Source organism: Panthera pardus, unplaced genomic scaffold (assembly GCF_024362965.1).
Source record: "Panthera pardus isolate Hobbes unplaced genomic scaffold, ASM2436296v1 HiC_scaffold_25, whole genome shotgun sequence".
NCBI classification, from domain to species: Eukaryota; Metazoa; Chordata; class Mammalia; order Carnivora; family Felidae; genus Panthera; species Panthera pardus.
The window spans coordinates 59,979,135-60,005,728 of record NW_026526821.1 but is presented as its reverse complement, the minus strand read 5'-3'; the positions used below and the strand labels follow the sequence as shown (position 1 = coordinate 60,005,728).

The window sequence follows — 26,594 nt, the reverse complement described above, 5'->3', positions numbered from 1 at the left end:
ACATGATGAATCATTTTGACATAGAACAGGACATAAGATTTTGAAAAATCATTTGAAGATTGACAAAAAGTATAGATAAACAAGTAAAAGTTTTGTGTGTGTGAGAGAGAGATTTGTTGGTCAGTGCCACACTTTAGGTTAAAGGAGAATGTGCATATCAGGCATGTTGTAATTTTTTTCCATTCATTAATGAACTTTTGTCCAGAAAATTAAGTGTTTATGATGTTATGATGTTATTTAAATAAAGCAGCATATGAAGTCTTTCTTAAAGATATTTCAGGTTGATGAGGTAAATTTTCTTTAAAATGTATTTTAGGATATTTTTCAAAGCTTAGAATTGCTTTAAAGTTGGAACAGATACATTTTTCAAACAGCGAGAACCTCTTCTTGCATGTCACCTTTTTATAGATAGTCACTCTAAGATGACTGCTGTCATTTATTACTTACTGATAATCTCAAAAATTTTTATGACCTTAACAAAGAGAATGTTTTCTTATTTCATTTTTTTACTTGGAAAACTCCTTTTGATATTAATGAAAATACTGTTGTGCTTTGCTGCTTGACTCACTGTTTTAAAACCATTTTTTAGAAAAGGAAGTGGTGATATTTTTAAGTTTTCATGGCAGAATAATTGTTTTTATAAGAAACTTTATAAAGTTTGGCTTCCTTAAGCTCTCCACTTTTCTTCACCTTTTCTAGTTTGATAGAGAGAATGTACGAATTCCAGGGATGCTGATTATTGATACTCCCGGGCATGAGTCTTTCAGGTAAGAGCAACTTGAAACCAAACTGCTTGAAACGATTAAGTCTAAAAGTTCAGTGAGTCATAACGTCTGATTAATCAATTTTTGGGTTGTATTTTAAGATATGTGGTCCCACTGTTGATCCTTATCTGTGCCTTACTGAATATGCAGTACTTTATTTGGATACTTGTATTTTGTAGAGATCTTTTATACTTTGAAAGACCAAATCCTAATACATACTTGGTCTGTCTCCTGTGAAACCCATTATAGGTGGAATTTATCCTGTTGCCTCTTGGCCATATTCCTTAGTGCAAAAAACTTGGCCAGTACAATTTGCAGAAATATTGGAGTAACTTCTGGAACTAACTCATTCCAGCTGATGTCAATTCACTGTGTCAGATAAGCATTTGACAAGTTAAGGGCTAATGGCACTTGAATGTTAATGCATGCGCTTCATTTTGTTTTTTTTTTTCTGTAGGTTTTACAAAGAAATTAAAAATTTGTTTAAGCAAAATAGTAATTTTAAGATTTCTACTTATTCATCTTTTCCCCTCTTTTCAACAGTAATCTAAGAAACAGAGGAAGCTCTCTTTGTGATATTGCTATTTTAGTCGTTGATATTATGCATGGTTTGGAGCCCCAAACAATTGAATCTATTAACCTTCTGAAATCTAAAAAATGTCCCTTCATTGTTGCACTCAATAAGGTAAGCTCCCCTGAAAAATTAAATGTGAAGACATGGTTCTTAAATTTTTGTGATTAAACAAATGTGCCATAGTATAACTTTCATATAAGAATATGTACTCATGCCAAGTTAAATGTATTTTGACAGATTTATACACACGTATAAAACCACTACCATCAGAACATAGACCATCTCCATATTCCCAGAATGTTCCCTCGTATTCTTTTACAGTAAGCCTACCCCCTTTGTCAAGCCCAAACACTGATCCTCCCATCAGATCAGTCTATAAAACAGACTATTTCATATTAATGGAATTACACAGTGTGTAATCTTTTGAGTCTGGCATTTTCCACACACTTGTTATTTTGCATTTATCCATGTTGCATATACCGTTAGTGGTTCCTTTTCATTGATGAGTAATATTTCATCATCTGAATAATACCACACTTCATCCAACTTACAAATTGAAGAATATTTGCATTGATTCCACTTCTAGCTTATTAAGGAAGCAGCTGTGAACATTTCCACAGGTCTTTGGGTTGAAATTTCTTTTGGGTAACTATTTAAAAAGAGAACTGCTGTATTTATATGTTTCACTTAATTAGAAAATGACATTTTCCCAAAGAGATCATACCACTTTATATTTTAGGATTTCAGTTCTGCAAATTCTTGCCAACATTTGTTCTACCTACAGCCGTTGTAGTAAGTGTATAATGCTAAATTATTATGGTTTCATTTGCATTTCTGTCATGACTAATGGCATCAGGAATCTTTTCATGTATTTATTTGCCATCTCTCTCTTTGTGAAGTAACTATTTTAAAATCTTGATTCATTTTTTATTAGATTGTTGTCTTGTGGAATTTTTAGAGTTCTTCATTGTTGATATAAGTCTTTTGTCAGTTATGCATATTGCCGGTATGTTCTTGTAGTCTAGGACTTGGTTTTTCATTTTCGTGATGATGTGTTTTGAAAAGCAAAAGTTTCTAATTTTGGTGAAGTCTGATGTGTGGGAATTCTTTATAATTTGTGTTTCTTATGTTCTCTGTAAGTAATCTTTAACCACCCCAAGTTTATGAAGAAAATTTTTAAGTGTTTCTAGATAGGTAACATTTAGGTCTGTGATTATTTTTAGTTAATTTTTGTGTATAGTATAATTTAAGGATCAGGGTACACTTTTTTCTACGAATATCCAGTTCAAAACCTTTTGTTGGAAAGATTATACTTTCTTTTTTGATTTCTTTTTATAATGATGTATAGTTGACACAAGGTTACATTAGTTTCAGGTGTACAACATAGTGATTACTATATTCTACATTATTTTGCTGTGCTGACAAATGTAGCTACTGTCACTGTATATTCTACTATTATAGTAGCATCAACTATATTCCTATGCTGTATCGTTCATTCTTGTGATTTATACATTCTGTAACTGGAGTCCTATACCTCTTACTCCCCTTTACCCATTTTACCCATTTTACCCATGCCTCTCCACCTCCAGCCTCTGACAATCGCATTGTTATGTTTATGGGTCTGTTCCTACTTTTTGGTTGTTTGCTTGTTTTTTTTTTTTTTCTTCTTCTTTTTAGATTACACATATAAGAAATCATATGGTATTTGTCTTTCTCTGTTAGGCTTATTTCCCTTAGCATAATATCCTCTGGGTCTGTCCACGTTGTAAATGGCAAGATGTCATTCATTTTTATAGCTGAGTAATACTCCATTGTGTGTGTAGTGTGTGTGTGTGTGTGTGTGTGTGTGTGTGTGTGTACATGTACATACCACATCTTTATCCATTTAACTGTCATTGAACACTTAGGTTGCTTCCATATCTCGGATATTGTAAATACTGCAGCAAACATGGGGTGCCTCTGTTTTCATATTAGGGTTTTCATTTTCTTTGGGTAAACACCCAGTAGTGGAATTGCTGGATTGTAATGGTATTTATATTTTTAATTTTTTGAGGAAACTCCATACTGTTTTCCACATTGGTTGCTCCAATTTACATTGCCACCAACAGTGTAGGAGGACTCCCTTTTCTACACATCCTCACTGACACTAGTTATTTATTGTCTTTTTGATACTAGCCATTCTAACTCTGTAATAAGGTGATATCTCATTGTGGTTTTGTTTGTGTTTCCCTGATGATTAATGATGGTGAGCATCTTTTCAGGTGTCTCTTGACCATCTGGATGTCTTATGGATGGAAAAATGTTTATTTAGGTTTTCTACCCTTTTTTAAATTTGGATCATATGTGTTTGGGGGTATAGCGCGGTAGATGGTCTTTATGTTTGATGTTAACTCTGTGGGCTATATCATTTGCAAATACCTTCTCTCATTCCATAGGTTGCCTTTCTGTTTGTTGAAATTTTCCCTCACTGTACAAAAGGTTTTCATTTTGGTGTAGTCTCAATAGCTTATTTTTATTTTTGTTTCCCTTGTCTTTGGAGACATAGAAAAATGCTGCTACAGCTGATGTCAGGGAAATTACTGCCTTTGTTCTCTTCTAGTTTTGTGGTTTTAGGTCTTACCTTTCAGTCTTTAATACATTTTAAGTTTATTTTTGTGTATGGTGTTAGAAAGTGGTCCAGTTTTATTGTTTCATAGCTGTCCAGTTTTCCCAGCATCATTTGTTGAAAAGACTACTTTTCCCCATTGTATATTCCTTTCTCCTTTGTAACAGATTGACCCTAAAGCATTGGTTTATTTCAGAGTTCTGTTCTGTTCCAATGATCTATGTGTCTGTTTTTGTGCCAGTACCATTCTGTTTTCATTACTTTAGTGTTGTACTATAGCTTGAAATCTGGGATTGTGTTATTTCCAGCTTTGTTATTTTTTTTCAAGATTGCTTTGGCTGTTTAGAGTCTTTTGTGATTCTGTACAGATTTTAGGATTATTTGTTAAAGTTCTGTGAAAAATGCTTTTGGTATTTTGATTGGGACTGCATTGAATCTGTAGGTTGCTTTGGGTAGGATGGATGTTTTAACAGTATTCTTCCAGTCCATGAGTGTGGTCTTTCTTTCTATTTGTGTCATTTTCCATTTCTTATATCAGTGTCTCTGAGTTTTCAGAGTACAGATTTTTCACAGTTTTGGTTAAATTTGTTCCTAGGTATTTTATTCTTTCTGGTACAACTGTAAATGGAATGGTTTTCTTTTTTTTTTTTTTTTCAACATTTTTTATTTATTTTTGGGACAGAGAGAGACAGAGCATGAACGGGGGAGGGGCAGAGAGAGAGGGAGACACAGAATCGGAAACAGGCTCCAGGCTCCGAGCCATCAGCCCAGAGCCTGACGCGGGGCTCGAACTCACAGACCGCGAGATCGTGACCTGGCTGAAGTCGGACGCTTAACCGACTGCGCCACCCAGGCGCCCCAAATGGAATGGTTTTCTTAACTTGCCTTTCTCCTACTTCATTATTAGTGTATAGAAATGCAAGAGATTTTTGCATATTAATTTTGTATCCTCCAACTTTATTGAAATAATGTAGTTTAATAATTTTTTGGTGGAATCTTTAGGGGTTTCTGTATGTATTATCCTGTCATGTACTGATAGTGACACTTTTACCTCTTCCTAACCAATTTGGATGCCTTTTGTTGTCTGATTGCTACTGCTGAGACTTCCCATGCTATATTGAATAAAAGTGGCAAAAGCAGACATTCTTGCCCTGTTCCTGATCTAAGAAGAAAAGTTCTGTTTTTCACCACTGAATATGATGTTAGCTGAAGGTTTGTCGTATATGGCCTTCATTATGTTGCAGTATGTTCCCTCTAAACCCACTTTGTTGAGTTTTTATCATGAATGGATATTGGCTTTTGTCAGATGCCTTTTCTGAATCTGTTGAGATGATCTTATGATTTTTGTCCTTCATTTTGTTAATGTGGTGCATCAGCTTGATTGATTTGTGGATATTGAACCATCTTTGCATCCCTAGAATAAATCCCACTTGGTTGTGGTGAATGATCCTTTTCAGTGTATTGTTGAATTCGACTTGCTCATATTTTGAGGATTTTTTCATCTGTGTTCATTAGACATTGGCATGCAGTTTTCTTTTTTTGTAATGTCTTTGTCTGGTTTTGGAATTGGGGTAATCCTAGCATCATAGAATGTATTTGCAAATTTTCCTTCCTCTTCTATTTTCTGAAATAGTTTGAGCAGAATAGCTATTAACCGTTTTTTAAATGTTAGGTAGAATTCACCTTTGAAGCCATTTGGTTTCAGAAGTCCTAGACTTTTGTTTATTGAGACTGTTTTCATTATTGGTTCAATTTTGTTACTAGTAATTTGTCTGTTTAGAGTTTCTGTTTCCTCCTGATTCTGTCTTAGAAGACTGTATGTTTTCCATTATTATTTCTTCTAAGTTGTCAAAGTTGTTGGCATATAATTTTTTTGTAATAAACTCATAGTCTTTTGTATTTCTGTGGTGTCAGTTACTTCTCTTTAATTTCTGATTTTGAGTCTTCTTTTTTGTCAATGAGTCTAGCTAAAGGTTTATTAATTTTGTTTTTCATTTCAAAAAATGAGCTGTTGGTTTCATTGACTTTTCCTATTTTTTTTTATAGTCTCTTTCATTCACTTCTTCTCTGATGTTTATTATTTCCTTCCTTCTAACTTGGGGCTTTTTTTGTTTTTGTTTTTCCATTTTTAGGTATAAGGTTAGATTGTTTACTTGAGGTTTTTCTACTTCTTGTTTTGAAATTTATTGTCAAATTGGTTTCCATACAACACCCAGTGCTCATCCCAAAAGATGCCCTCCTCAGTACCCATCAGAGATTTTTCTGCTTCTTGAGATGTGCCTGTATTGCTATGAATTTTCCTCTTAGAACTGCTTTCACTGTTATCACAAAGATATTGGACTGTTGTGTTTTTGTTTTCATTTGTCTCAAGATATTTTTTTTTAATTAAAAAAAAGTTTTTTGAATGTTATTTTTGAGAGAGAGACAGAGCACAAGCTGGGGAGGGGCAGAGAGAGAGGGAGGGAGACACAGAATCTGAAATAGGCTCCAGGCAGGACTCGAACTCTGAACCAGCAAGATCATGACCTGAGCCAAAGTTGGGCAGTGAACCATCTGAGCCACGCAGGTGCCCCTTGTCAAGTTATGTTTAAAGTTTCCTCTTTGATGTCTTCGTTGACCTACTGGTTGTTTAGTACCATGTTGTTTAGCTTCCACATGTTTGTTTGTTTTCAGTTTTTTTTCTTTTTTCTAGAAAAATGTAATTGATTTATATTTTTATACTGTTGTGATTCTAAAAGATTGATATTATTTCAGTCTTCTTAAATTTATTGAAACTTATTTTGTGGCCTAACATGATCTTTCCTGAAGAATGTTCCATGTGCACTTGAAAAGAATGTATTCTTTTGTGTGTGCATGGCATGTACTGTACATGTCCGTTAAGTCCATTTAGTCAAATGTGTCATTCAGAGATACTGTTTCTTTATTGATTTTGTACCTGGATGATCTGTCCATTTAGGTAAGTGGGGTATTAAAGCCCCCTACTATTCTTGTATTACTTGCAGTTTCTCCTTTTACATCTGTTAATAATTGCTTTATTTATTTAGGTGCATAAATATTTACAATTGTGGTATCTTCTTGTTGGATTGATTTCTTCATTATTCTGTAGTATCCTTCTTTGTCTCTTGTCATAGTCTTTGCTTTAAAGTCTCTTGTCTGATATTAGCATTGCTGCCCTGGCTATTGTTTTCTTTCTACTTTCATGTACGTGGAATAGCTTTTTCTATCCCTTTTCTTTTACTCTGTATATGTTCAGGGCTAAAGTGTAGGCAGCAAATGGTTCTATTTTCTTTCTTTTTTTTTTTTTTTTAAGCTTAGTTATATATTTTGAGAGATAGAGCAAGCACTCCACAGGCAGGGGAGGGGCAGAGAGAAGGAGAGACAGAATCCTAAGCAGGCTCTGTGCCATCAGCACAGAGCCCCATGTGGGGCTCGAACTCCATGAACTGTGAGATCATGATGACCTGAGCCAAGATCAAGAGTTTGAACGCTTAACTGACTGAGCCACGTAGGTGCCCCAAATGGTTCTGTTTTCTTAACCATTCTGTCACCCTATGTTTTTTGATCGGAACATTCAGACCATTTACCTTTAAAGTAATTATTGATAAGGATGTACTTATTGCCATTTTTCAATTGTTCTCTGGTTGTTTTTGTAATTCTCCCTTTCTTCTCTTGCTCTCTTTTTTTGTGATTAATGATTTTCTTTAGTGTCATGATTGGATTTTTTTGGTGTGTCTATTAATGGTTTTGTGGTTATCATGAAGTTCACGTATATAACATCCCAAGTATGTAGCAGTCTGTTAATGGTCACTTATGTTTGAGCATCGTCTAGAAGAACTTCATTTTTATTTACCTCCTCTACATATTAAATATATATTGTTATATTTTGCATCTTTTTTATTTTGTCAGGCTTCTTTTCTTTCATAATTTTGTTCTCTCATGGCCTTTTCTTTTCCATTTACAGAAGTCTCTTTGACATTTCTTATAAGGCTGTTGTAGTGGCAAAGAACTCCTTTTTGTTTGGGAAACTCTTTAGCTGTCCTTCATTTCTGAATGATAATCTTGCTGGGTAGTGTTCTTGATTGTGGTTCTTTTCTACTCCTTTCTGGCCAGCAAATTTCTGCTGAAGTATCAGCTGATTGCCTTGTGAGGCTTCATCTCGTTTGGAGCTTTCTGTGCCTCCTGAATCTGAATGTGTTTCCTCTCCAGGGGTAGGGACGTTTTTCAGCTATTACTTCTTAGGATAAGTTCTCTGCCCCCCCCCCTTTTTTTTTTTAAGTCTTCTCCTTATCAGGCCTTTATAACATGAATGTTTGTTTGCTTGATGTTACCCTGTTATCCACCAGATCCCTTACTCTATAATTATTTTTAAATTCTTTTTTCCCCCCTTTGGTGCTTTCCATTCCCCTGCTTTCCAAATCACTGATCCATTCTTCTCATCCTCAAATCTATCGAATCCCTTTAATGTGTTTTTCATCTGCTATTCTTCAACTCTGATTCCTTCTTTTTTATATTTTATATGTCTTTTTTGAAGTTCTGCCTGACTTCATTCATGGTTCTCTCCAGTCCAGTAAGCATCTTCATTACTATTACTTTGAACTCTTGATCAGGCATACTGCTGATCTCCATTTCATTTAATTCTTTTTCTGAACTTTTATCTTTTTCTTTGTTTGGAGTATATTCTTTTTGTCATTTTGATTTACTTCTTCTGTTTATTTCTATGGATTAGGTGGAACGGCTATTTTTCCTTAACTAGAGGGAATGATCTTGAGTGTGGGTTCCTGTGTAGAATGTGCTTGGTGAGTTGGGGTGGCTATCTGGACTGTTGTGTTTATGGACTGTGGATCCTAGCATTCTCCATGCTAGGGCCACCCTGGTGTGATAGTCAGAAATGAAGTGGGTTCAAACCAGGTGTTCCTGGGGCTCTTCACCCAGAGGGCAGCACAGCTGGAGTTGAAATGGGTGAAAGCCAGGGGGTCCCAGGGCTCTCTTTATGGAGGGCACCCTAGCATCACAGCTAGAGCTGAAGTGGGTGTAACCAAGGGGATTCTGGGGCTCTCCTTGCAGAGAACACTGACAGGATAGCTGAAACTGAGTGGACACAGGCTGGGGCAGTACTGTGGCACTCTGCATTGAAGGCACTCTGAGTACAGCTGAATCTGAAGTGGATGCGAGCTAGGGCTCCTGGGGCTCTCCACGCAGGGTAGGGTGACTAAAGCCAAGGCAGGTATGGGCAAGGATTGTCCTGGGTCACTGCACACAGGGGTGTCCTGGCAGGGCGGCTAGAACCAAGGTGGGTACAGACTGGGGGTGCCTTGGGCACTCCATGAAGGAGATTCCCTGGCGAGTTGTCTGGAGTATAAGCTGGTGTGGGTTGGGAGGTTCTAATATGCTCTGAGCCAGGGGAGTCCTGGCAAGTTGTCTGGAGCTGCAGTGGTGTGGGCCTGAGTGTTCTAGGGTGCTTTGTGTTTGTGTCACTTTGACGGACAGCTGCAGCTGTAGTGAGGCATGTAGTGAGGCTGGCTAGGCATGTCCTGGTATGCTGCACCGCACAGGAGCCATCTTGATGGAATGGCTTGGGTCGGGTGTGGGCTAGGGACTCAGGGCTGACTGAGGTGTTAGGCCATCTAGAATGCCTGGACCTTGCTCCTGTCCATGCTGCCAGGGTGGAGGCACTTGACAGTTCCTCTTGACCTGGAGAGAGTTTCAGCAGTTCCCCTGCTGTTAGGCAGGGTTCTGGAGCTGGTTCCTTTATATTCTAGATGTCTTCGCAAACCACAGCTTTTTTTCTGCACCCCAGGGCAGATGAATCTACTCACAGTCCTTCAGTACTATCCTTCCACACAGAAGTTTGCAGTGTTGATGGGGGTCCTCTTCGTTTCTATGTCTCTGTCTCTCTTGCCATTCTCTACATGGTCTTTGTTGTACAGAAGCTGTTAGCTCTCCGTTCTTCTTCAGGATGAATTGTTCTGTAAATAGGTATAGTTTTAGTGTGTCCCTGGAGGTGGTGAGGTCAGTGTCTCCCTATATATTGCCATCTTGGACCAGCAGTTCTCCACTGAATTACTTTTGAATCTTTGTTGACTACTAATTGACCATGTATATATGTCCCTTTTTGGTATTTATCTTCTCTTCCATTGACCTGTATATCTATCCTTATGCCACTACTACCCTGTTTTGGTTATTATAATTTATAGTAATGTCTTGAAAGCAGGTATTGCTAATTTTAACTTTTTGTTTCTCAGAATTGTTCTGGTTATTTTAGGGTTCTTGAATTTTCATATAAAGTTCAGAATCTGCTTAGTTTTTACAAAAGGACTTTTGGAATTTTGTTTGGGATTGTATTTAATTTGTAGGTAAATTCTGTGAGAGTTGACATTTTATCAAAATTGAGTCTTCTGATAAGTGAACATGACATCTCTATATTTATTTACTTAGTTTTTTATTTCTTCTTGGTGATATTTTGTACCTTTATTGTCCATGTGTTGGACATATTTTTCTAAATTTATCCATAGTATTTTCATGGTTTTGATGCTGTTGTGAATAACATTTAAAATTTTGGGGTTTGTAATTTATATAGGAATATAGTTGATTTTTATGTATTCATTTTTAAATCTTGTGATGTTACTAATTTCACTGATTAGGCCTAGAAGCTTCTTTTGTAGATCATGTGGGATTTTCCATCTATATGATTATGTTATCTGCAAATAAAGGGTGTGTTTTACTTTTTCCCTTCATGCGTGTGCTCTGTAAATTTTCTTCTTCCTGATTGCACTAACTAGACCTTCTGGAACAATGAATAGAAGTAATGACAGACTTCTTGCTTTCTGCCCTACCTTAGGGGGAAGTACTTGATCTTTCACCATTACATGTGATGTCAGCAGTAGGTTGCTTAAAGTGTTACTCTTGTTTAAGTCATGAGATGTTAAAATTTGTCAGATGGCTTATTCTGCTTCTCTTAAGATATTCATGTGGCTTTTCCTCTTTATTCTGTAACATGAGTTACTGTTGATATTTTGAGGAGACTTTACTAATATTTTATTATGAAAACTTTTTTTTTTTTATAGAGCCATTTAAGATTTCATAGCAGTGTTGACAGGAAGGTAGAGATTTCCCACATACACGTATGCATAGCCTCCCAATATCAGCACCCTCCCTCCCACACCAGAGTGGTACATTTGTTGTAATTGATGAACTTACATTGACACATCATTATCACCCAAAGTCTATAGTTTAGGGTTCATTCTTGGTGTTGTACATTCTGTGGGTTTGGACAGATGTATAATGACATGTATCCAACATTTTGGTATCGTGTTATTTTCACTGCTTTAAAAATCCTTTCCACTTTGCCTGTTTCTCACCCCATCTCTCAGTCCCTGGCAAAAAGATCTCTGATCTTTGTACTGTCTGCATAGTTTTGCCTTCTCTGGAGTGTCATAGGTGGAATCATATAGGATTTTACAGTAAGCTTTTTCAGATTGCCATCTTTCACTTAAAAATAAGAATTAAAGTTTCCTCCATGTATTGTCATGGCTTGGTAGCTCATTTTTTAGTTTTAAGATCATTTATTTTGCTTAATAATTCATTCCGTTGTCTGGATACACTACTTACTGTTTATTCATTACCCATTGAAGGACATCTTGGTTGCTTTCAGGTTTTGCAGTTAGGAATAAAAGCTGCCATGAACCTCTTTGTGCAGGTTTTGTGTATAAACATATGTTTTCTGGTTCTCTGGGTGAATATCAAAGAGTGTGATGGTGGATTGTTATGGTAAGAGTTTTAAGTTTTGGAACAAACTGGCCAAGTAGCTGTAACGGTTTGCTATCCCGCCAGCAGTGAATGAGGGTTGCTACATCTTTACCAACATTTGATGTTGAATTTTGGATTTTAGTCATTCTAGTAGGTATGTAGTGGTACCTCGTTGTTGTTTTAATTTGTGTTTCCATAAGATGTGGAACATCTCTTCATATGCTTATTTGCCATCTCTGAGTTGTCAAATTCTTTCGCCCGTTGTTAAATTGGATTCTTTATATTCTTATTTTTGAGTTTTAAGAGTTCTTTCTGTATTTTGGATATAGGTTCTTTATCAGATGGGTCTTCGGCAAATGTTTTCTCCCAGTCTGGCTTCTTGTTTGATTCCCTAGACTCATTTTCACAGAAACTTATCATTTTAACAAAGTTTAGCTTATCATATTCTTTCTTTCATGGATTATGCCTTTGGTTGTGGTGTCTAAATAGTCCTCACCATAGCCAAGGTCATCACATTTTCTCCAGTTTTATCTTCCAGAAGTTTTAGAGTTTTATGTATTACATTTTGGTCTGTGATTATTCTGAGTTAATTTTTGTGAAGAGTGGAAGGCCTGTATTGTGTCTAAGTTGTTTTTTTTAACATGTGCATGTTCAGTTGTTCACTATTTGTTGATTACTTTTGGATTTTTAAATGTTAAACCAGCCTTGCATTACTAGAATAAACCCCACTTACTTGGTCATGATGCATTATCTTTTTCATGTATTGCCTGATTTGATTTGATAAGTTTTTGTTGATGATTTTTGTGTCTGTATTCATGAGTGACTTTGCTTAATAGTTTTGCTTTACTGTCTTTTGTCTGGTTTCGATATTAGCGTAATGTTGGCTTTGTAGGATGAGTTGAAAGGTATTTCCTCCTTTATGATCTGAAAGAGTTTGTATAGAAATGATAGAATCTTTTTAAATGTTTGATGGAATTCACTAGGAAGCCATATCTGCATAGAATCTCTTAAACAGGTACAGGTTATTTAGGTTTTTTATTTGTCTCTTATCAGTATAGAAATTTGTATTTCAGAGAACCAGCTCTTTATTCTATTGATATTCTCTATTGTTTTATTTTATATCTCATTGATTTCCAGTGTTAATGTTATCATTTGCTTCTTTCTGCTTTGATTTTCCTGTCCTCTTCCTTTCTAACTTCTTAAGGTGGAATCTTAGATTGTTGATTTCAGATATTTTTTCTTATCTAATAGAAATATTTGAGGGTAAGTTTAGCTCACTGTTACAAGCACTGCTTACATATTTTATGCTTTTATTATTTAGATCAAATAATTTTCTGAATATGGAATTCCAGGTTTAAAAAATATTTTTTTCCTTCATCATTACTGCTTTATGGCTTTTATCTCTAATAGTCCTTCGTTTCCTTGTATATAATATATCCTTTTCTGTGATTGTTTTTAAGAACTTTCCTTTTAAAGGTTCATCAGTGAGATTTTGTAATGATTTTCTTAGATCTGTGGATTTATAGTCTTCATCTGTTTACAAAAATTAGGTTATTCAGAGATTTTTCATGAGTGACTAAGGTTTTCTTTCATTCTTTTTTCTTTGCTTCAGCTGGGAGTTTTTATTGCTATATCTTCAAGGCCTTCAGTCTTTTCTTTTGTAATATGTAATTTACTGTTAAGCTTATCTAGTAAATTTTTATTTCATATTATGTGTTTTTTAAAGCTCTTCATATTTTTTCTTTAAAGTCACATATTTTATAATAATTGTTTTAAGAATCTCGTATGCTAATTATATCAACTTTGTCATTTCTGGATCTGTTTCTACTTACTAATGTTTCTCCTTTGTAGCATTCAGATTGAGGAAGCTTCTTTATATTGTAACCCTAGACTTAGGAAATGGATTTTGCTCGTTTCTTTTTCCTACTAATTAGTTTTCCTGTCTATACCCATTTATCACACTTTTGAGAAGTGAAAGAAAATACATGATTTATTTAACAGAGTAAATCTAATGTGAGCAATAAAACAATTAAAATGGACTGTTCTCTGAAATAGGATGCAATTATTACTATTTTTTTTTTTTTTTTTTGCTGTAATTTTCCTGGTGATGATATTTGCTATATTTCTTATTTTTATTTACTAAACAAAACCATTTTGGAATTCCAGCAACATATGCTAATAGTGTCAGGATAATTCTAGGATCTCATCTTTTGCAAACAAATGACAGCCTCTCATGAACTGGTTTGGAGGCTCATGGGCAGCTTGTTACCTCAGAAGTTTCTAATTGAAGAAGGGCTGCAGTTAGGGGCACCTGCGTGGCTCAGTCAGTTAAGCATCTGACTTCAGCTCAGGTTATGATCTCGCAGTCTGTGAGTTTGAGCTCCATATTCGAGCTGTGTTGACAGCTCCGAGCCTGGAGCCTGCTTCAGATTCTGTGTCTCCCTCTCGCTTTCTGCCCCTCCTCCACTCATGTTCTCTCTCTCTCAAAAATAAATAAACATTACAAAAAAATTAAAAATGAAAGTAAATTAAGGGATTGCAGTTAAGCAGGTTGTATGGGCTTTTTGGTATAATAAAATATTTGAGTAATTCACACTCTTCTGAATATGTATAATATATACTAGGAGTTTTTAGGAACTTTAATTTAGGAACTTAATTAAGTTCCTTAGCAATCTGAATGTTTTCAGGATGTTTCTTATGAAAAATTTTTGTCCAGATTGATAGGTTGTATGATTGGAAAAAGAGCCCTGACTCTGATGTGGCTGCTACTTTAAAGAAGCAGAAAAAGAACACAAAAGATGAATTTGAGGAGCGAGCAAAGGCTATTATTGTAGAATTTGCACAGCAGGTAAGAAAACTTTCCCTTCTTAGTGAAGAGCCTATATTATAGAATATTTTTCCTTTTGTTATATTGTCCTTATAATAAAGCTAGCATTTTCATACTGGTTCTGTTCCCCTATCAATGGCAAGTAATGATCTCCATTCTTTTCCCTTATCCCTTTTTAAGTTAGAAAGCTGATATTTCAAAGATCTGTCTTTGTAAAGTCTGAATGTTTAAATTTTAAAAATAAAGTTGACTGGGAAAGCCACTACTTTTCTGTGATACAACTAATACCTACAGGTTATACATGATCTGGAGTGTTTTTGAGGAGTTTCAGAAAGATGAGTCATTTGCTTATCTATTAGCTAGTCAGTCATGCTGTTCTGGATACTTCTTCCAGTTTGGCCTTTTGGAATGATTTTGCTTTTTCTGTCTCTAGGGTTTGAATGCAGCTTTGTTTTATGAGAACAAGGATCCCCGTACTTTTGTGTCCTTGGTACCTACCTCTGCACATACTGGTGATGGCATGGGAAGTTTGATCTACCTTCTTGTCGAGTTAACTCAGACCATGTTGAGCAAGAGACTTGCACATTGTGAGGAGCTAAGAGCACAGGTTATGGAGGTAATGATCAGCTTTTCAGTTTATTTTCCCTTTTGTTTTTAACATGGAGGCCTTGGATGGGGATGTTTCCTACTCTTAGATTCAGTCAATATAGTGCAGCATATATTTCACTCCCTTTGCGATTATGTCTCTTAGGTTAAGGCTCTCCCAGGAATGGGCACCACCATAGATGTGATACTGATCAATGGGCGTTTGAAGGAAGGAGATACAATTATCGTTCCTGGAGTAGAAGGGCCCATTGTAACTCAGATTCGAGGCCTCCTATTACCTCCTCCTATGAAGGAATTACGGGTGAAGGTAAGCCTGGGTGGCAAGTGTTGACACACGGGGATGTGTACATTGTGTATAAGTTCTGCTGAGGTCCTTTCTTGACTTCGAGAGTTGGTTGGCTTAATATGCTCTCGCTCCTTGTCTTATTTTGAATCCCGCATACAGGATCATCTGACAGAGTGGAGATGTGTGCAAGTTTTTATTTACCACCTAAGCTTTCCATGAAAACTGAAGTTTATTATTTTGGTTCTACACTGCTAAGTAGTCTCTTACTAACATTTTTTATTATGAAACAAAACATTAATACACAAAATTCCATAAGCATAGAAGACAAGTTTAACCAATTTTTAGGAAGCAAACAGGTAAAGAATCAGAACATTGCTGATATCCCGGAAGCCTGTGTGCTTCTTACTGATGTTAGTCCCTCCCCTCTCCCCACCCCTCCCCCCAGTCCCCCACATTCCTAAAAGTTAACTGCTTCCATTTCCATGATAGTAATTAATATCCTTTTTAAACAATACGTGAGTGTGGGGTTCTCAAAAATCTGTATGGACTTTATATATGTGGAGTCCTTTTCCATTCCTTTGTATCTGGCTTCTTTTGGTCAAAAAATACTTTTAAGATTTATCCATGTTGTTGCATATAGCTATTGTTGATTTTTGTTGTTGTGTAGTATTCTACTGAATGAATATATTATGGTTTATCTGTTCTTCTGTTGATGGAAAGTGTAGGCTATCTCCAGTTTTAAAACTTCTATTATTACTAGCAGTGTCATTCCTACGAATATTCTTGTATTATCTCTTGGTGTAGTTGTGCAAGTTTCTCCAGGGTGTATGCCTAGGAGTGAATTGCTGAGTCCTCACTTACACTTAGCTCCAGTTTTACTGGATAAGGCCATATTGTTGTCCACAGTAAGTCTAACAAGTTATACTTTCAACTGCAGTATATTAGAATTTTCGTTATGTCACGTCTTGTCAGCTCTTTGATGCTGTCAGAGTTTAAAATTTTTTCCCGTCTGGTAGCTCATTGTTGTTTCATTTGGTACTTGCCTGATTGAAATATGGTTGGCTATTATTTTGTATGTTTATTAGCCATTTAAATTCACTCCTTTGTGAAATGTCCCTGTGTTCCAGCATTGTCTGTCTTTATTACAGAGTCATGGGATTTGTCTATGTAGTCAGGATACTAGTCTGTTAGTGGCTTGTATGTATTGTACCATCTTCTACTCTGTGACTTGTCTTTTTACCTTTTCTGTGGAATCTTATGAAACAAATGTTTGTTTATTGCTTTTTATGTTTAAGAAAAATTTCCCTATCCCAATGTCATGAAAATACTGTCTCTCACATCATCTTCTACTATTAACCACTTTCAAATAAATGTGGTAACAAATATTTTGGTCTTTGTAGAACCAGTATGAAAAGCATAAAGAAGTAGAAGCAGCTCAGGGGGTAAAGATTCTTGGAAAAGACCTGGAGAAGACATTGGCTGGCTTACCCCTCCTGGTGGCTTATAAAGAAGATGAAATCCCGGTTCTTAAAGTAAATTACTTTTTTAAACCTCCAAAGCTATTTGAGTTCTGCTGGTGTGTCAGTAGGGCACATGCTGGTAATGATGAATGAAGTGGGCACCTTTGTCTTTGTGAAGCCTTACTTGGTGGCTCATAGCAAACAGTTGATGCTTTTAGATTACTTCAGTTTACACAGCCCTGTGAATGAACATTAATATTATATAGACTAGAATTTTAAGGTACACATTTTATTTAAATAAAAAATGAAACAAAAGCTAGAAGCTGTTCATGTTTTTTAAGATCAGAATATGCAGGGGTGCCTGGGTGGCTCAGTCAGTTGAGCATCCAGCTCTGGATTCCGGCTCAAGTCATGATCTCGCAGTTCACGGGTTTGAGCCCTGCGTTGGGCTCCACGCTGACAGTGCAGAGCCTGCTTGGCACTTTCTCTCTCTGCCCCTCCCACACGCTCTCTCAAAAATAAACAAACTTTATAGATACCAGAATATGCAGACAGAACTCAAGATAATCTTGAAGTCATTTTAAAATTTGCCTATCTGTAGGAGCAGATGTCCACTGGAGTCTAGCATAGTTACACAGAGTCAAACTTTGAGTTTATGTACTCGCTTGCCAGAGAGAAGATGGCACTGTTCCGAGCACACGGCTCATCTACTACGCTGAGACCACTGTTATTCTTCAGGCAGCACCAGTTCACCACCGTCAAGGAAGTGGCCACCTTAGAGCCAGTGAGAACAGGGCACACATTCCTCTTTGGCCAGTCCCAACTATGGCATGAACATAGCTGTTGTAGTTATTTCTGGGGAGAATGTCTTCATCCCTAAAGGAGCAGTGACTGAGGAAAAGGGTGCTGAGGTTAGGGTATTTCAGTTAAGGCTTAAGGCAGTCAAGCAGACCCTTTAGGCTAGCACAACACATTACATTTATGTAATGCTTTTTAACTTTGAAAAGATTCTCATTTCATTCAGCTCACCCATCTACCTTATTTGCCAAGTACAGCAGAGGTTAAATAGATTTCAACATTAGTAATCTAAAGACAGATGTATGGGACACATTTCAGATATGGGCCCTGAATCTCCTCCATTCCAGTACAGGTTCTGCTATGCGTTACTTTTTCTTAGGCTTGCTTTTATGTTTTCAGGTAAATATTTAATTAAAAAGAGAAACACAGCCTTACTGTAAGCTGCTGATGATAGAGATATATTTACAACCTTGTCAAATCTAATTTCTTTTCAAGGATGAGTTGATCCATGAGTTGAAGCAGACGCTAAATGCTATCAAGTTGGAAGAAAAAGGAGTCTATGTCCAGGCCTCTACACTGGGATCTTTGGAAGCTCTACTTGAATTTCTGAAAACATCAGAAGTGCCCGTAAGTAATCCTACCTGACTCCACGGGAGTCCGTGGTAGTCATGGTTTGTAGTGCTATTTCCTTTACCTGACACAGGCCATTAAGCTCAGAAACTCCCTTTGTACAGTATGCAGGAATTAATATTGGTCCAGTCCATAAAAAAGATGTCATGAAGGCTTCAGTGATGTTGGAACATGATCCTCAGTAAGTAATTTCTCTCCTGCTGTGAAGGCTTTAATATTACCTATTTTCTTCAACCTGTCCTACCTGACATATTCTGTGTTTAATCGAATGATCTTTAATGTGTTTGAACCTTTCAGGTATGCAGTGATTTTGGCCTTTGATGTGAGAATTGAACGGGATGCACAAGAAATGGCTGATAGTTTAGGAGTTAGAATTTTTAGTGCAGAAATTATTTATCATTTATTTGATGCCTTTACGAAATATAGACAAGACTACAAGAAACAGAAACAAGAAGAATTTAAGTAAGTTCGTGATTTTACTTATTTTGGGTCTTCGAATTGCCAAATACAGGTTTCTCCCACTATCTGAAAGTAGAGCATTCCTGTGAAACCTTCTGTAAGCCGAATTGGCATATAGTGAACAAGTAATTACTGTTAATTTATATGGAAAATTTTTTGAGCACTCCCTTCTGATACCTTAGGACACATCTTGATAACAGATAAAATCGAAATGAAGCCCAGATGCTCACAGACCTTGCTCACAGCCCTGGCAGCATGATACTGAGATGCTGAGTGTGGTTCTTGGGAAGAAGTTTGGTGGGGCCACTCTGGGGTGCCCACCGCCTCTTTAACGGTTCACTGCAAAACAAATGCTAAACATTTTTCCTTTTCGCCTTTTTTCATAAAAGCACAAATCCTCCTCTTTTGGTTAGGGAAAGCAGGTACTAACATAGGTCTTTATAAAAGCAAAGTGGTGTCATGTGGCCTTTCAAAATGTAGGGGATACCTGTATCGGGAAGGTGTGTGGACAGTGGAAGCATGGCATTTGCTCATCTGGAAGAGGCAGCATCCTGAAATGATGTGTTATAAACCATAAATGCCCATCTGAGGCATTCCAGCAGTGTTAACAATCCTCTGTGTAGCCTTTTATTTTTTAATTTTTAAATTGGCAGGTCTGGGTCTCATTATTGATTAGCAGTTGCTAAAATTATCTTGCTGGAGTTCCTTATCTGGGATTACATGGGAAGGAAGGAACAAAATTAGAACGTGGGAGGTGAGGAAATAAGGTGAGGTGTTCCATGGGAAGAGAGCTTGTTCCTCCAGCAGACCTCACAGCTTGCCTGGTATAGGTGGCTTTGCTGCAGGTGATTGAGGAGGCAGCAGTAACCTTGACCGGGTTCCCTCCTCTTGCACCTCCGAGAGACAGCCATGAACTCACGAGAAGTAGGGTGAAGTGCTGAAAAGCAGAACAGAGCAGGGAAGGCCTAAATCAGGAAGAAGAGCAGTGTGACAAGCAGTGTGGTTGGGGACAGCTTCCCTCCATAGGGTCTCTTGTTCAAGCAGAGATCTGAAGGGAATGACTTGAGCCTCCCAGACACACAAGGAGTTGTCCAGGCAGAAGGACAGCACTGGGAGGCAGCCACATCGAATCTGGCAGAGAACAGTAGGAGATGAGGTCAGAGAAGTTGTGGGACTCAGTAGGCCCCTTGGAGGATTTTAGGGAGGCAGCAAGGAGTTTTATCAGGCTCCCAGTATTCCAGGCAAGACCTGAGAATGGCTCAATTTGGGGTACATATTTAAAGTGAACTCCCAGGTGAGTATTGGGATTTAGACTGGGATATGCTCCCTTGAAATCATGAAACCACAAGTGAAAAGACTTTGGTTAAGAAAACTACTAGACACTGTGAAAGACTTGAAGCTCATGCTCAGTAAGTGGCCTTTGGGTCACCTGATTTGGGAACATGGTAGAGAGAAGGTGGCTGGTTTGATGCCTGTGTGGTCCCCAGAGCCAACTGCCTGTGTGCCTGACCGTGGGTCCTATTGAGGTTCTCAGCTCCATCTAAATTTTGGGGCAGAGACTTCGCATGCTCCTGTGATGCAGCTTCTTCAAGACTTGGGAAGTGACAGCACAGAGGGAAGGAGGGGATGGCGAGGGGATGATGCACCCAGGACCGGAGACTGGACCATTGTGGACACCACCAAGGTCATTCTGCAGCATCCTTCCTGCTTTTCTGGCACCACCTGGAAGTGCTTTTATCTGACAGGGGAAGCCTCATATTCATATTTTTAGGTTTAAGTGATTTTTGTCTGCTTCAAAATTTAGTGTTTTTTTTTTCCTCCTCCTTTTAGGCACATAGCAGTATTTCCCTGCAAGATGAAAATCCTCCCCCAGTATATTTTTAATTCTCGAGACCCAATAGTGATGGGAGTGACTGTGGAAGCAGGTCAGGTGAAACAGGGGACACCCATGTGCGTCCCTAGCAAAAATGTAAGTTCTCGTTGTACTTTCAAATCAAGTGTGGTCTCTTAAAATCAGTAAAATGGGGAGGCCAGGAGTGGTGACAACAAGCAGAAGAGTTTGTCACCTTCTGTGATTTATCCCTTAACTACGAGTGTTCCTTAATCAGTGTTAATTCTTATCGGTGCTTCAGCAAAAGAAAGTTGCAAGGTACTTTAACTTACTGCCCTTTTGAAAACTTTTTGAAGTTTCAAGCCTAGGGGAAAATAAAGAACAGAGTAATGAATGCCCACATTCCCTTTCCCTAAATTAGCATCATACCTAAGAAAAATTAACATTAACTCAATAATGTCCTATAATTTATAGTCCTCATTCACATTTCACCAGTTGTCCTGAGGGCCTTTTCTCATTATTGAGAGAGAAAGTGCATGTGCATGCACACACGAGGCAGGGAGAGAGAATCCCAAGCAGCCTCCTTCCATCAGCACAGAGCTCAACGCAGGGCTCAATCTCATGAACCATGAGATCACAGCCTGAGCCCAAATCAAGAATCACACACTTGACTGAGCCCCCCAGGTGCTCTGTCCCAAGTGTCTTTAATACTGCCATCTGCTGACCTTGTCCAGGATTCCTTCAAGGTGCACTGCATTTGGTTATTATGGGTTTTAGTCTCAATAGGAACAGCCCCCCCATCCTTTGGGGAGAGCCCTGTTCTTTTGCAGATCATTTCTCAACTTGGATCTGTCCGTTTCCTCCTCGTTAGAGGGAAGTCACAATTAGAACAGATACTGCATGCAAAGATGCTCCCGTGTGCCTCGAGCCTCACCACACAGGCTTCCTTACTGTGGCAGCACCTTCGTTTACTGAGTAAGGTGCTGTTGGCTGAGGATAGCCATTAGAACCACGTCTTTCTGCCTTTGGATTATTAAGTAATCTCTGGGGGCACTTTGAGTACTTGTGAATATCCTGTTTCAACAACTTTTATTCCTGTAGATTTAATAATTGGTAATCCTTGCCTAAGTTTATAAAACTGTGATTCCCCCCACCAACACTTCTGTAAAGAACCTCTCTCTCCCCTGAGCTTTTCATTATGTCATACACACTCGGTTAGCTTTTTTAAAAATCTGATGTTCTAATCCATTACCAGTATTTTTGAGATCCCCCCCCCCCCCAATACCCATTTGTCCATTCTGGTCAGTGGGAGCCCATTCAAACTAGCTACTGCAGACTGCCCTGGACACATAACTCTTGGAGCATCTTCTTCCTTTCTGGTGCAGTGAGATGCTCTAGGCTCATCTAGTATTTTCCCTGCCCCAGACCTGGTTCCTTTAGTGGGAGATGGCACCTAGAAGTCATCTGAGCACTAGGACTTGTTGCTTCTAGGAGTTGTTGCTTTTATACCAGTTCAGTGGACTGAGGAAGGACATTTATTTGCAGTGATTATCTCCTCTGTGGCTTTGGTCACACATTCTCACTTTCCTCTGTCCCTTCATAAGCAGACAGCAGAGTGGTTTTCTCCTGTACTGTAACTGAGATCAGGTTGCTCACAGCTCTCATCCTCAGAGTGAAATGCCAAGGCTCTAACCTCGGCCCACTTGGCCCCACAAGATGTATCCCTGGCTGCTGCTCTGACATAATCCCTTTGCTCACCATACCGAGCACTCCAAACTCATTCCTGATTCAAGTTTTAGGCCTGCCAGTTCTTATTATGGCACTTGTCATAAGAAAGGGTAGAGCAGAGATAATAAACCACATTGAATTGATAGGGTACTTTTCAAGTTGTTTACAGCAGTCATCTTGTGAAGGGCACAGGGGGTGTGGTGGGGTCATCCCTACTTTACCAGTGAAACACACTGTGATGAGGGATGAAGAAGGGTCACAGAGCCAAGGCTTTTAAACTGGCTCTTTGGCTCCAGTTTTTATTTTCGCTGTCCAGGTTGCAGTGCCTGTGACTGGCATGATTCCTCTGCTTATATTGCAGTTCTTATTTTACAGTTTGTTGACATTGGAATAGTAACGAGTATTGAAATAAACCATAAACAAGTGGATGTTGCAAAAAAAGGGCAAGAAGTCTGTGTCAAAATAGAACCTATCCCTGGTGAATCTCCCAAAATGTATGGAAGACATTTTGAAGCTACAGACATTCTTGTCAGTAAGGTAAGTGTCTTCATAGAAGTGGCCCATTTTAGAGAAATTGGGGGTCAACTCTTCTCTGGTTACCTTTGCACAGTAGCTCTCAGGGCTGGATGTTTGAACTTTTACAGTCCAGCAGGACTGGATTCTTCTTCAGGGCATGACCTATAATGCGGCCTTCTCTGTGTTGAGGAAGGGGCCTCCTAACAGAGTTAGAGTGCCTGCTAGGACTTGCAGAGATTTACTACTCTGAAAGGCAGACAGGTACGGCATTCGTTATTTTGGCCAAGGTTTCTTTTTAATGAGCAGTAGCTGGTGTCAGCCTTGGGCCACGTGCTTTTTTTGGCATGTGGTGGTTGCACTGTTGTTGACCCTGTTTGTGCCTCGGGCTTGCAGATCAGCCGGCAGTCCATCGATGCCCTCAAAGACTGGTTCAGAGATGAGATGCAGAAGAGTGATTGGCAGCTTATTGTGGAGCTGAAGAAAGTATTTGAAATCATCTAATTTTTCCACATGGGGCAGGAATTGGAATAAATGAAATATTATGTCATAATACCACCAAGAAAAAACAAGACAAAAAAATGGAACGGATGTATCTGGACACTGATGAACTTAAGTATGGAAGGAAAAAAATAGGTGTATAAAATGTTTTCCATGAGAAACCAAGAAACTTACACTGGTTTGACAGTGGTCGATTACATGTCCCCACAGTTCCAACGTGCCTGTTCACCTGCCCACTCCTTTCCCAATCCTTCTCTACTGGCTGCTGTTTTAAAGTTTGCCCTAACCCAAATTTGGATTTTTATTACAGATCTAAAGCTCTTTCAATTTTATACTGATTAAATCAGTACTGCAGTATTTGATTAACCAGGCTTCTGCAGATTTTGTGATTCTTGGGACTCTTTTGATGTAAGAAATACTTTATTTATGCATATCCTTCCCACAGTGATTTTTTTTTCCCCAGCATTCTTCTGCCATATGCCCTTAGGAATTTTTTAAAATAGAAATTTAGGCACTCTGCTATTTCTTTATCTGCTTTGTGTGAAACCATGGTGTAAAGCCTAGCTGGCTGCTATTTACTGCTTGTATAGTCCTGAGAGTCCACTGTAATCAGCACAATTCTGAACTACCAATAAAGAAAACAGACATCCCTTAGGCTTCCATGGTAGCGTAGCTTCTCTCCATGAGTGAGTCATCAGCCTCAGTGTACTACCTTGTGTACCAACACATGCTAACATTAGGATTTTCTAGGACACACTAGAACCAAGATGGATATAAAAATTCTACCATGCATACATTTCCTGATGGGGCAATCAAGTAGGGAACTATTTGGGCTTAGTGCTTCTAAGTTGTTGCAGAAACTGACTTGTTCATATCAGTTACTGGATTTTAGCATGTGGGAAGTCCACATGAAGATCTATTCCTTCCCCCATTATAAGAAATCTGTTAGTGTGAAATTAATTCTTCTAACAGATCTCTAGTAACTATTGAGAGAGAGAGAGCACAGTGTTGAAGTCAATGTGGGGTGTGTTTTAAAGAAAGTGTTCACTGGCGTAGATTTATGAACTATATTTTTGAAGTATTACAGCATAGCTAACATAGCATAGAAAAATACTTTATATACATTTGAAAATCTGTACCACTCTTCAGTACTACTGAAGTTTCTCTAGGGACGGTAGAGGTGGAGACACCACTGCTAAGCCATCTGTGGGACATAATTTTCCCAAGAAAAATTTAATTATGTGTGTGTTCTAATTTAAAGTATGTAAATCCCTCCACTTGGAAGAAGTAAAGAAGGTTTTCATAACATGCTCCTGTGTTCATGCTTGGGGACAAAAGTGATAAGATTATTTAGAAGCTTTACCCGGAACAAGTAGAATCCCATGCTGGGACCTCTTGGAAATTTCAGAGCTTAGCATGGAGCCTCTAACAGTCCGGCTTGTAGGTTTCTCAGCCTTTAAACACAATAAACAGTTCAGGATTTGCTTCCTAAAGGATTCACAAAAAGGAGCCTGTACAAAATATACATACAGTTCTTTATTAAACAACTGTAAACACTTCACTGTAAAAATCCATAAAACTTTATAAACAAACATTTTGTAAATAGAATCTATGCTACAGTAAAAGAACACAATTATTTACATGCAATACTGACAAATTTGGCACTTATTGAAAAGAAATGTACAAAACACTTGCTTAAAAAGAAATTTAAAATTATAAAAACTCAGAGCATTACTATCATGCACTTTGCAAATACCTCACAAGCACTTATGGCACAGCTAGTGGAGAGCACCAGGCTCCCTGGTAATATTTATGTAACTTTTAATGTGCTTCCATAAGTCTGTTGTAAAACCACCTGAACATTGTCAAGAATAAAGTCAAATGCCATATTCCAAACCGATTCCACCGACTGCTGCATCAACCTAAAGGTGGGTTAAGAAAAAACTGTAAGTAAAAAGACTCCTCAAAGAATCAGTTTAACATCTCCTTAGGGTCGTAAACATTTTTAGGTAAGAATCAATTTTGGCCCAAACCTCAGAACGCTTCAAAGTACTTAGTATGGTTTGAAACTATAGAAACCTCAAGGGGAACAAGCTTTGATCTTCTGGCAGTTGCTTGGGGTTCAAAACAAAGGTTACCCCCTTTTCACTCTTTAGTTAACTGCCCCCAAATGTCAAACTTGCTCTGTGCCTCACCTTAAAAGTAGCTGTGTGAGATGCCCCATTTTGTCCTTTAGATAAAAGTATTGAATAATTACCTTTTCATGTACTTTATTACTAGATCCAGTTTTTCCAAATCTTTTTCCTCTATTAGGTCAGTACAGTATTTCACAACTTGCAGAATGTCTTCCTCCATTGGATCTAGAGGGGAAATTCTTAATAAGGACCAGCCTGCTTGCATGAAGGAGAACTGCATCTCTACAACTACCCCCAACTTCTAGCCATCCAACCAGTGGTCTATAGTATAGAGCTTTTCAAAGTCAGTCCCAGAGTTTCAAAGGTTACAGGGTGGCTGGTTTTGGCTTACCAGATTCAGAAAAGAGTTGCATTTATATAGCTGAGTCTGGTTCAAGTTCCAAAATTTTAGAACCATTACCTCTCAGTCTGTGGCTGTCACACCAGCCAAGCCCACCTGAAATGGTAGTTATCCACTCTTTGAGCAAGGTCTTCACGTCACTGAATTCAACAGCTCCCGCTAGGTTGGGTGCTGGGGGTCTCATGTGGCCAGACGGCTCAGGCTGCAAACCAGAAAGGCCTGGCACACCTGAAGTGGAAGCAGAGAGTTCTCCCTGTTAAGAAAACAAATGACAAAAAGTGCTATATTTACATAACATCAAGTACATTAAGATCTGATAAAAGGTCAAAGCTTAAAAAGTATTAAAAATATTACCAGAGGTTTCTCAGAAGCAAGACCTTCATGTTTCAGAAACCCATCGATTAACTTCTGGGGACTCCCACAAGCCCCTGGAAGAGTTTTCACAGGGCTATTAAGCAACTTGTTTTTCAAAGGGCTCTGAATCTTTTTTGGGGAACTGACGGGATTTTTTTTCTTGTTCCGTTTCTTTTCTTTCATTGCTGCTGGTTTTAGTTGATGTAACGGATTCTTTGGCACTAAAAAAGTATGAACGTGGTATCTTCAACAACATATGTCTGGATAGTACCATGCAATCTTTCTTTCTTTTAAATACAGACGCTGCATGTGCACGCACACACACACCAACACAGGCCTCTTACCAAGACAGTATTGGAGGCAGTAACTGGATGAAA

General features: G+C 38.1%; 2 protein-coding genes across 11 annotated transcripts in view; one reads left to right on the top strand and one right to left on the bottom strand.

The window, feature by feature from the left end:
- The window catches only part of EIF5B (eukaryotic translation initiation factor 5B), a 71,407-nt gene extending 46,771 nt beyond the window's left edge, over window positions 1–24,636 (top strand). The window contains exons 14-25 of the mRNA XM_019454356.2: window positions 700–767; window positions 1,308–1,449; window positions 14,406–14,537; window positions 14,950–15,132; window positions 15,268–15,429; window positions 16,809–16,940; window positions 18,162–18,293; window positions 18,401–18,477; window positions 18,594–18,758; window positions 20,586–20,724; window positions 22,690–22,851; window positions 23,224–24,636. Coding sequence (XP_019309901.2) covers window positions 700–767; window positions 1,308–1,449; window positions 14,406–14,537; window positions 14,950–15,132; window positions 15,268–15,429; window positions 16,809–16,940; window positions 18,162–18,293; window positions 18,401–18,477; window positions 18,594–18,758; window positions 20,586–20,724; window positions 22,690–22,851; window positions 23,224–23,331 — 1,602 coding nt within the window. The 3' untranslated portion in view covers window positions 23,332–24,636. The remainder of the gene's footprint in view (window positions 1–699; window positions 768–1,307; window positions 1,450–14,405; window positions 14,538–14,949; window positions 15,133–15,267; window positions 15,430–16,808; window positions 16,941–18,161; window positions 18,294–18,400; window positions 18,478–18,593; window positions 18,759–20,585; window positions 20,725–22,689; window positions 22,852–23,223) is intronic.
- Window positions 24,637–24,851: 215 nt separating this feature from the next.
- Window positions 24,852–26,594, bottom strand: part of REV1 (REV1 DNA directed polymerase) — a 92,128-nt gene continuing 90,385 nt past the window's right edge. For 9 of the 10 annotated variants that reach the window (XM_053890593.1, XM_053890594.1, XM_053890595.1 and 6 more), the window contains 4 exons: window positions 26,218–26,438; window positions 25,960–26,116; window positions 25,586–25,688; window positions 24,852–25,250 (listed from right to left, as the gene is read on the bottom strand). In XM_053890593.1, coding sequence (XP_053746568.1) covers window positions 25,139–25,250; window positions 25,586–25,688; window positions 25,960–26,116; window positions 26,218–26,438 — 593 coding nt within the window. In that variant the 3' untranslated portion in view covers window positions 24,852–25,138. Of the gene's footprint in view, window positions 25,251–25,585; window positions 25,689–25,959; window positions 26,117–26,217; window positions 26,439–26,594 lie in introns of those variants that run through there. The other variant, XR_008417814.1, reaches the window with a different exon arrangement.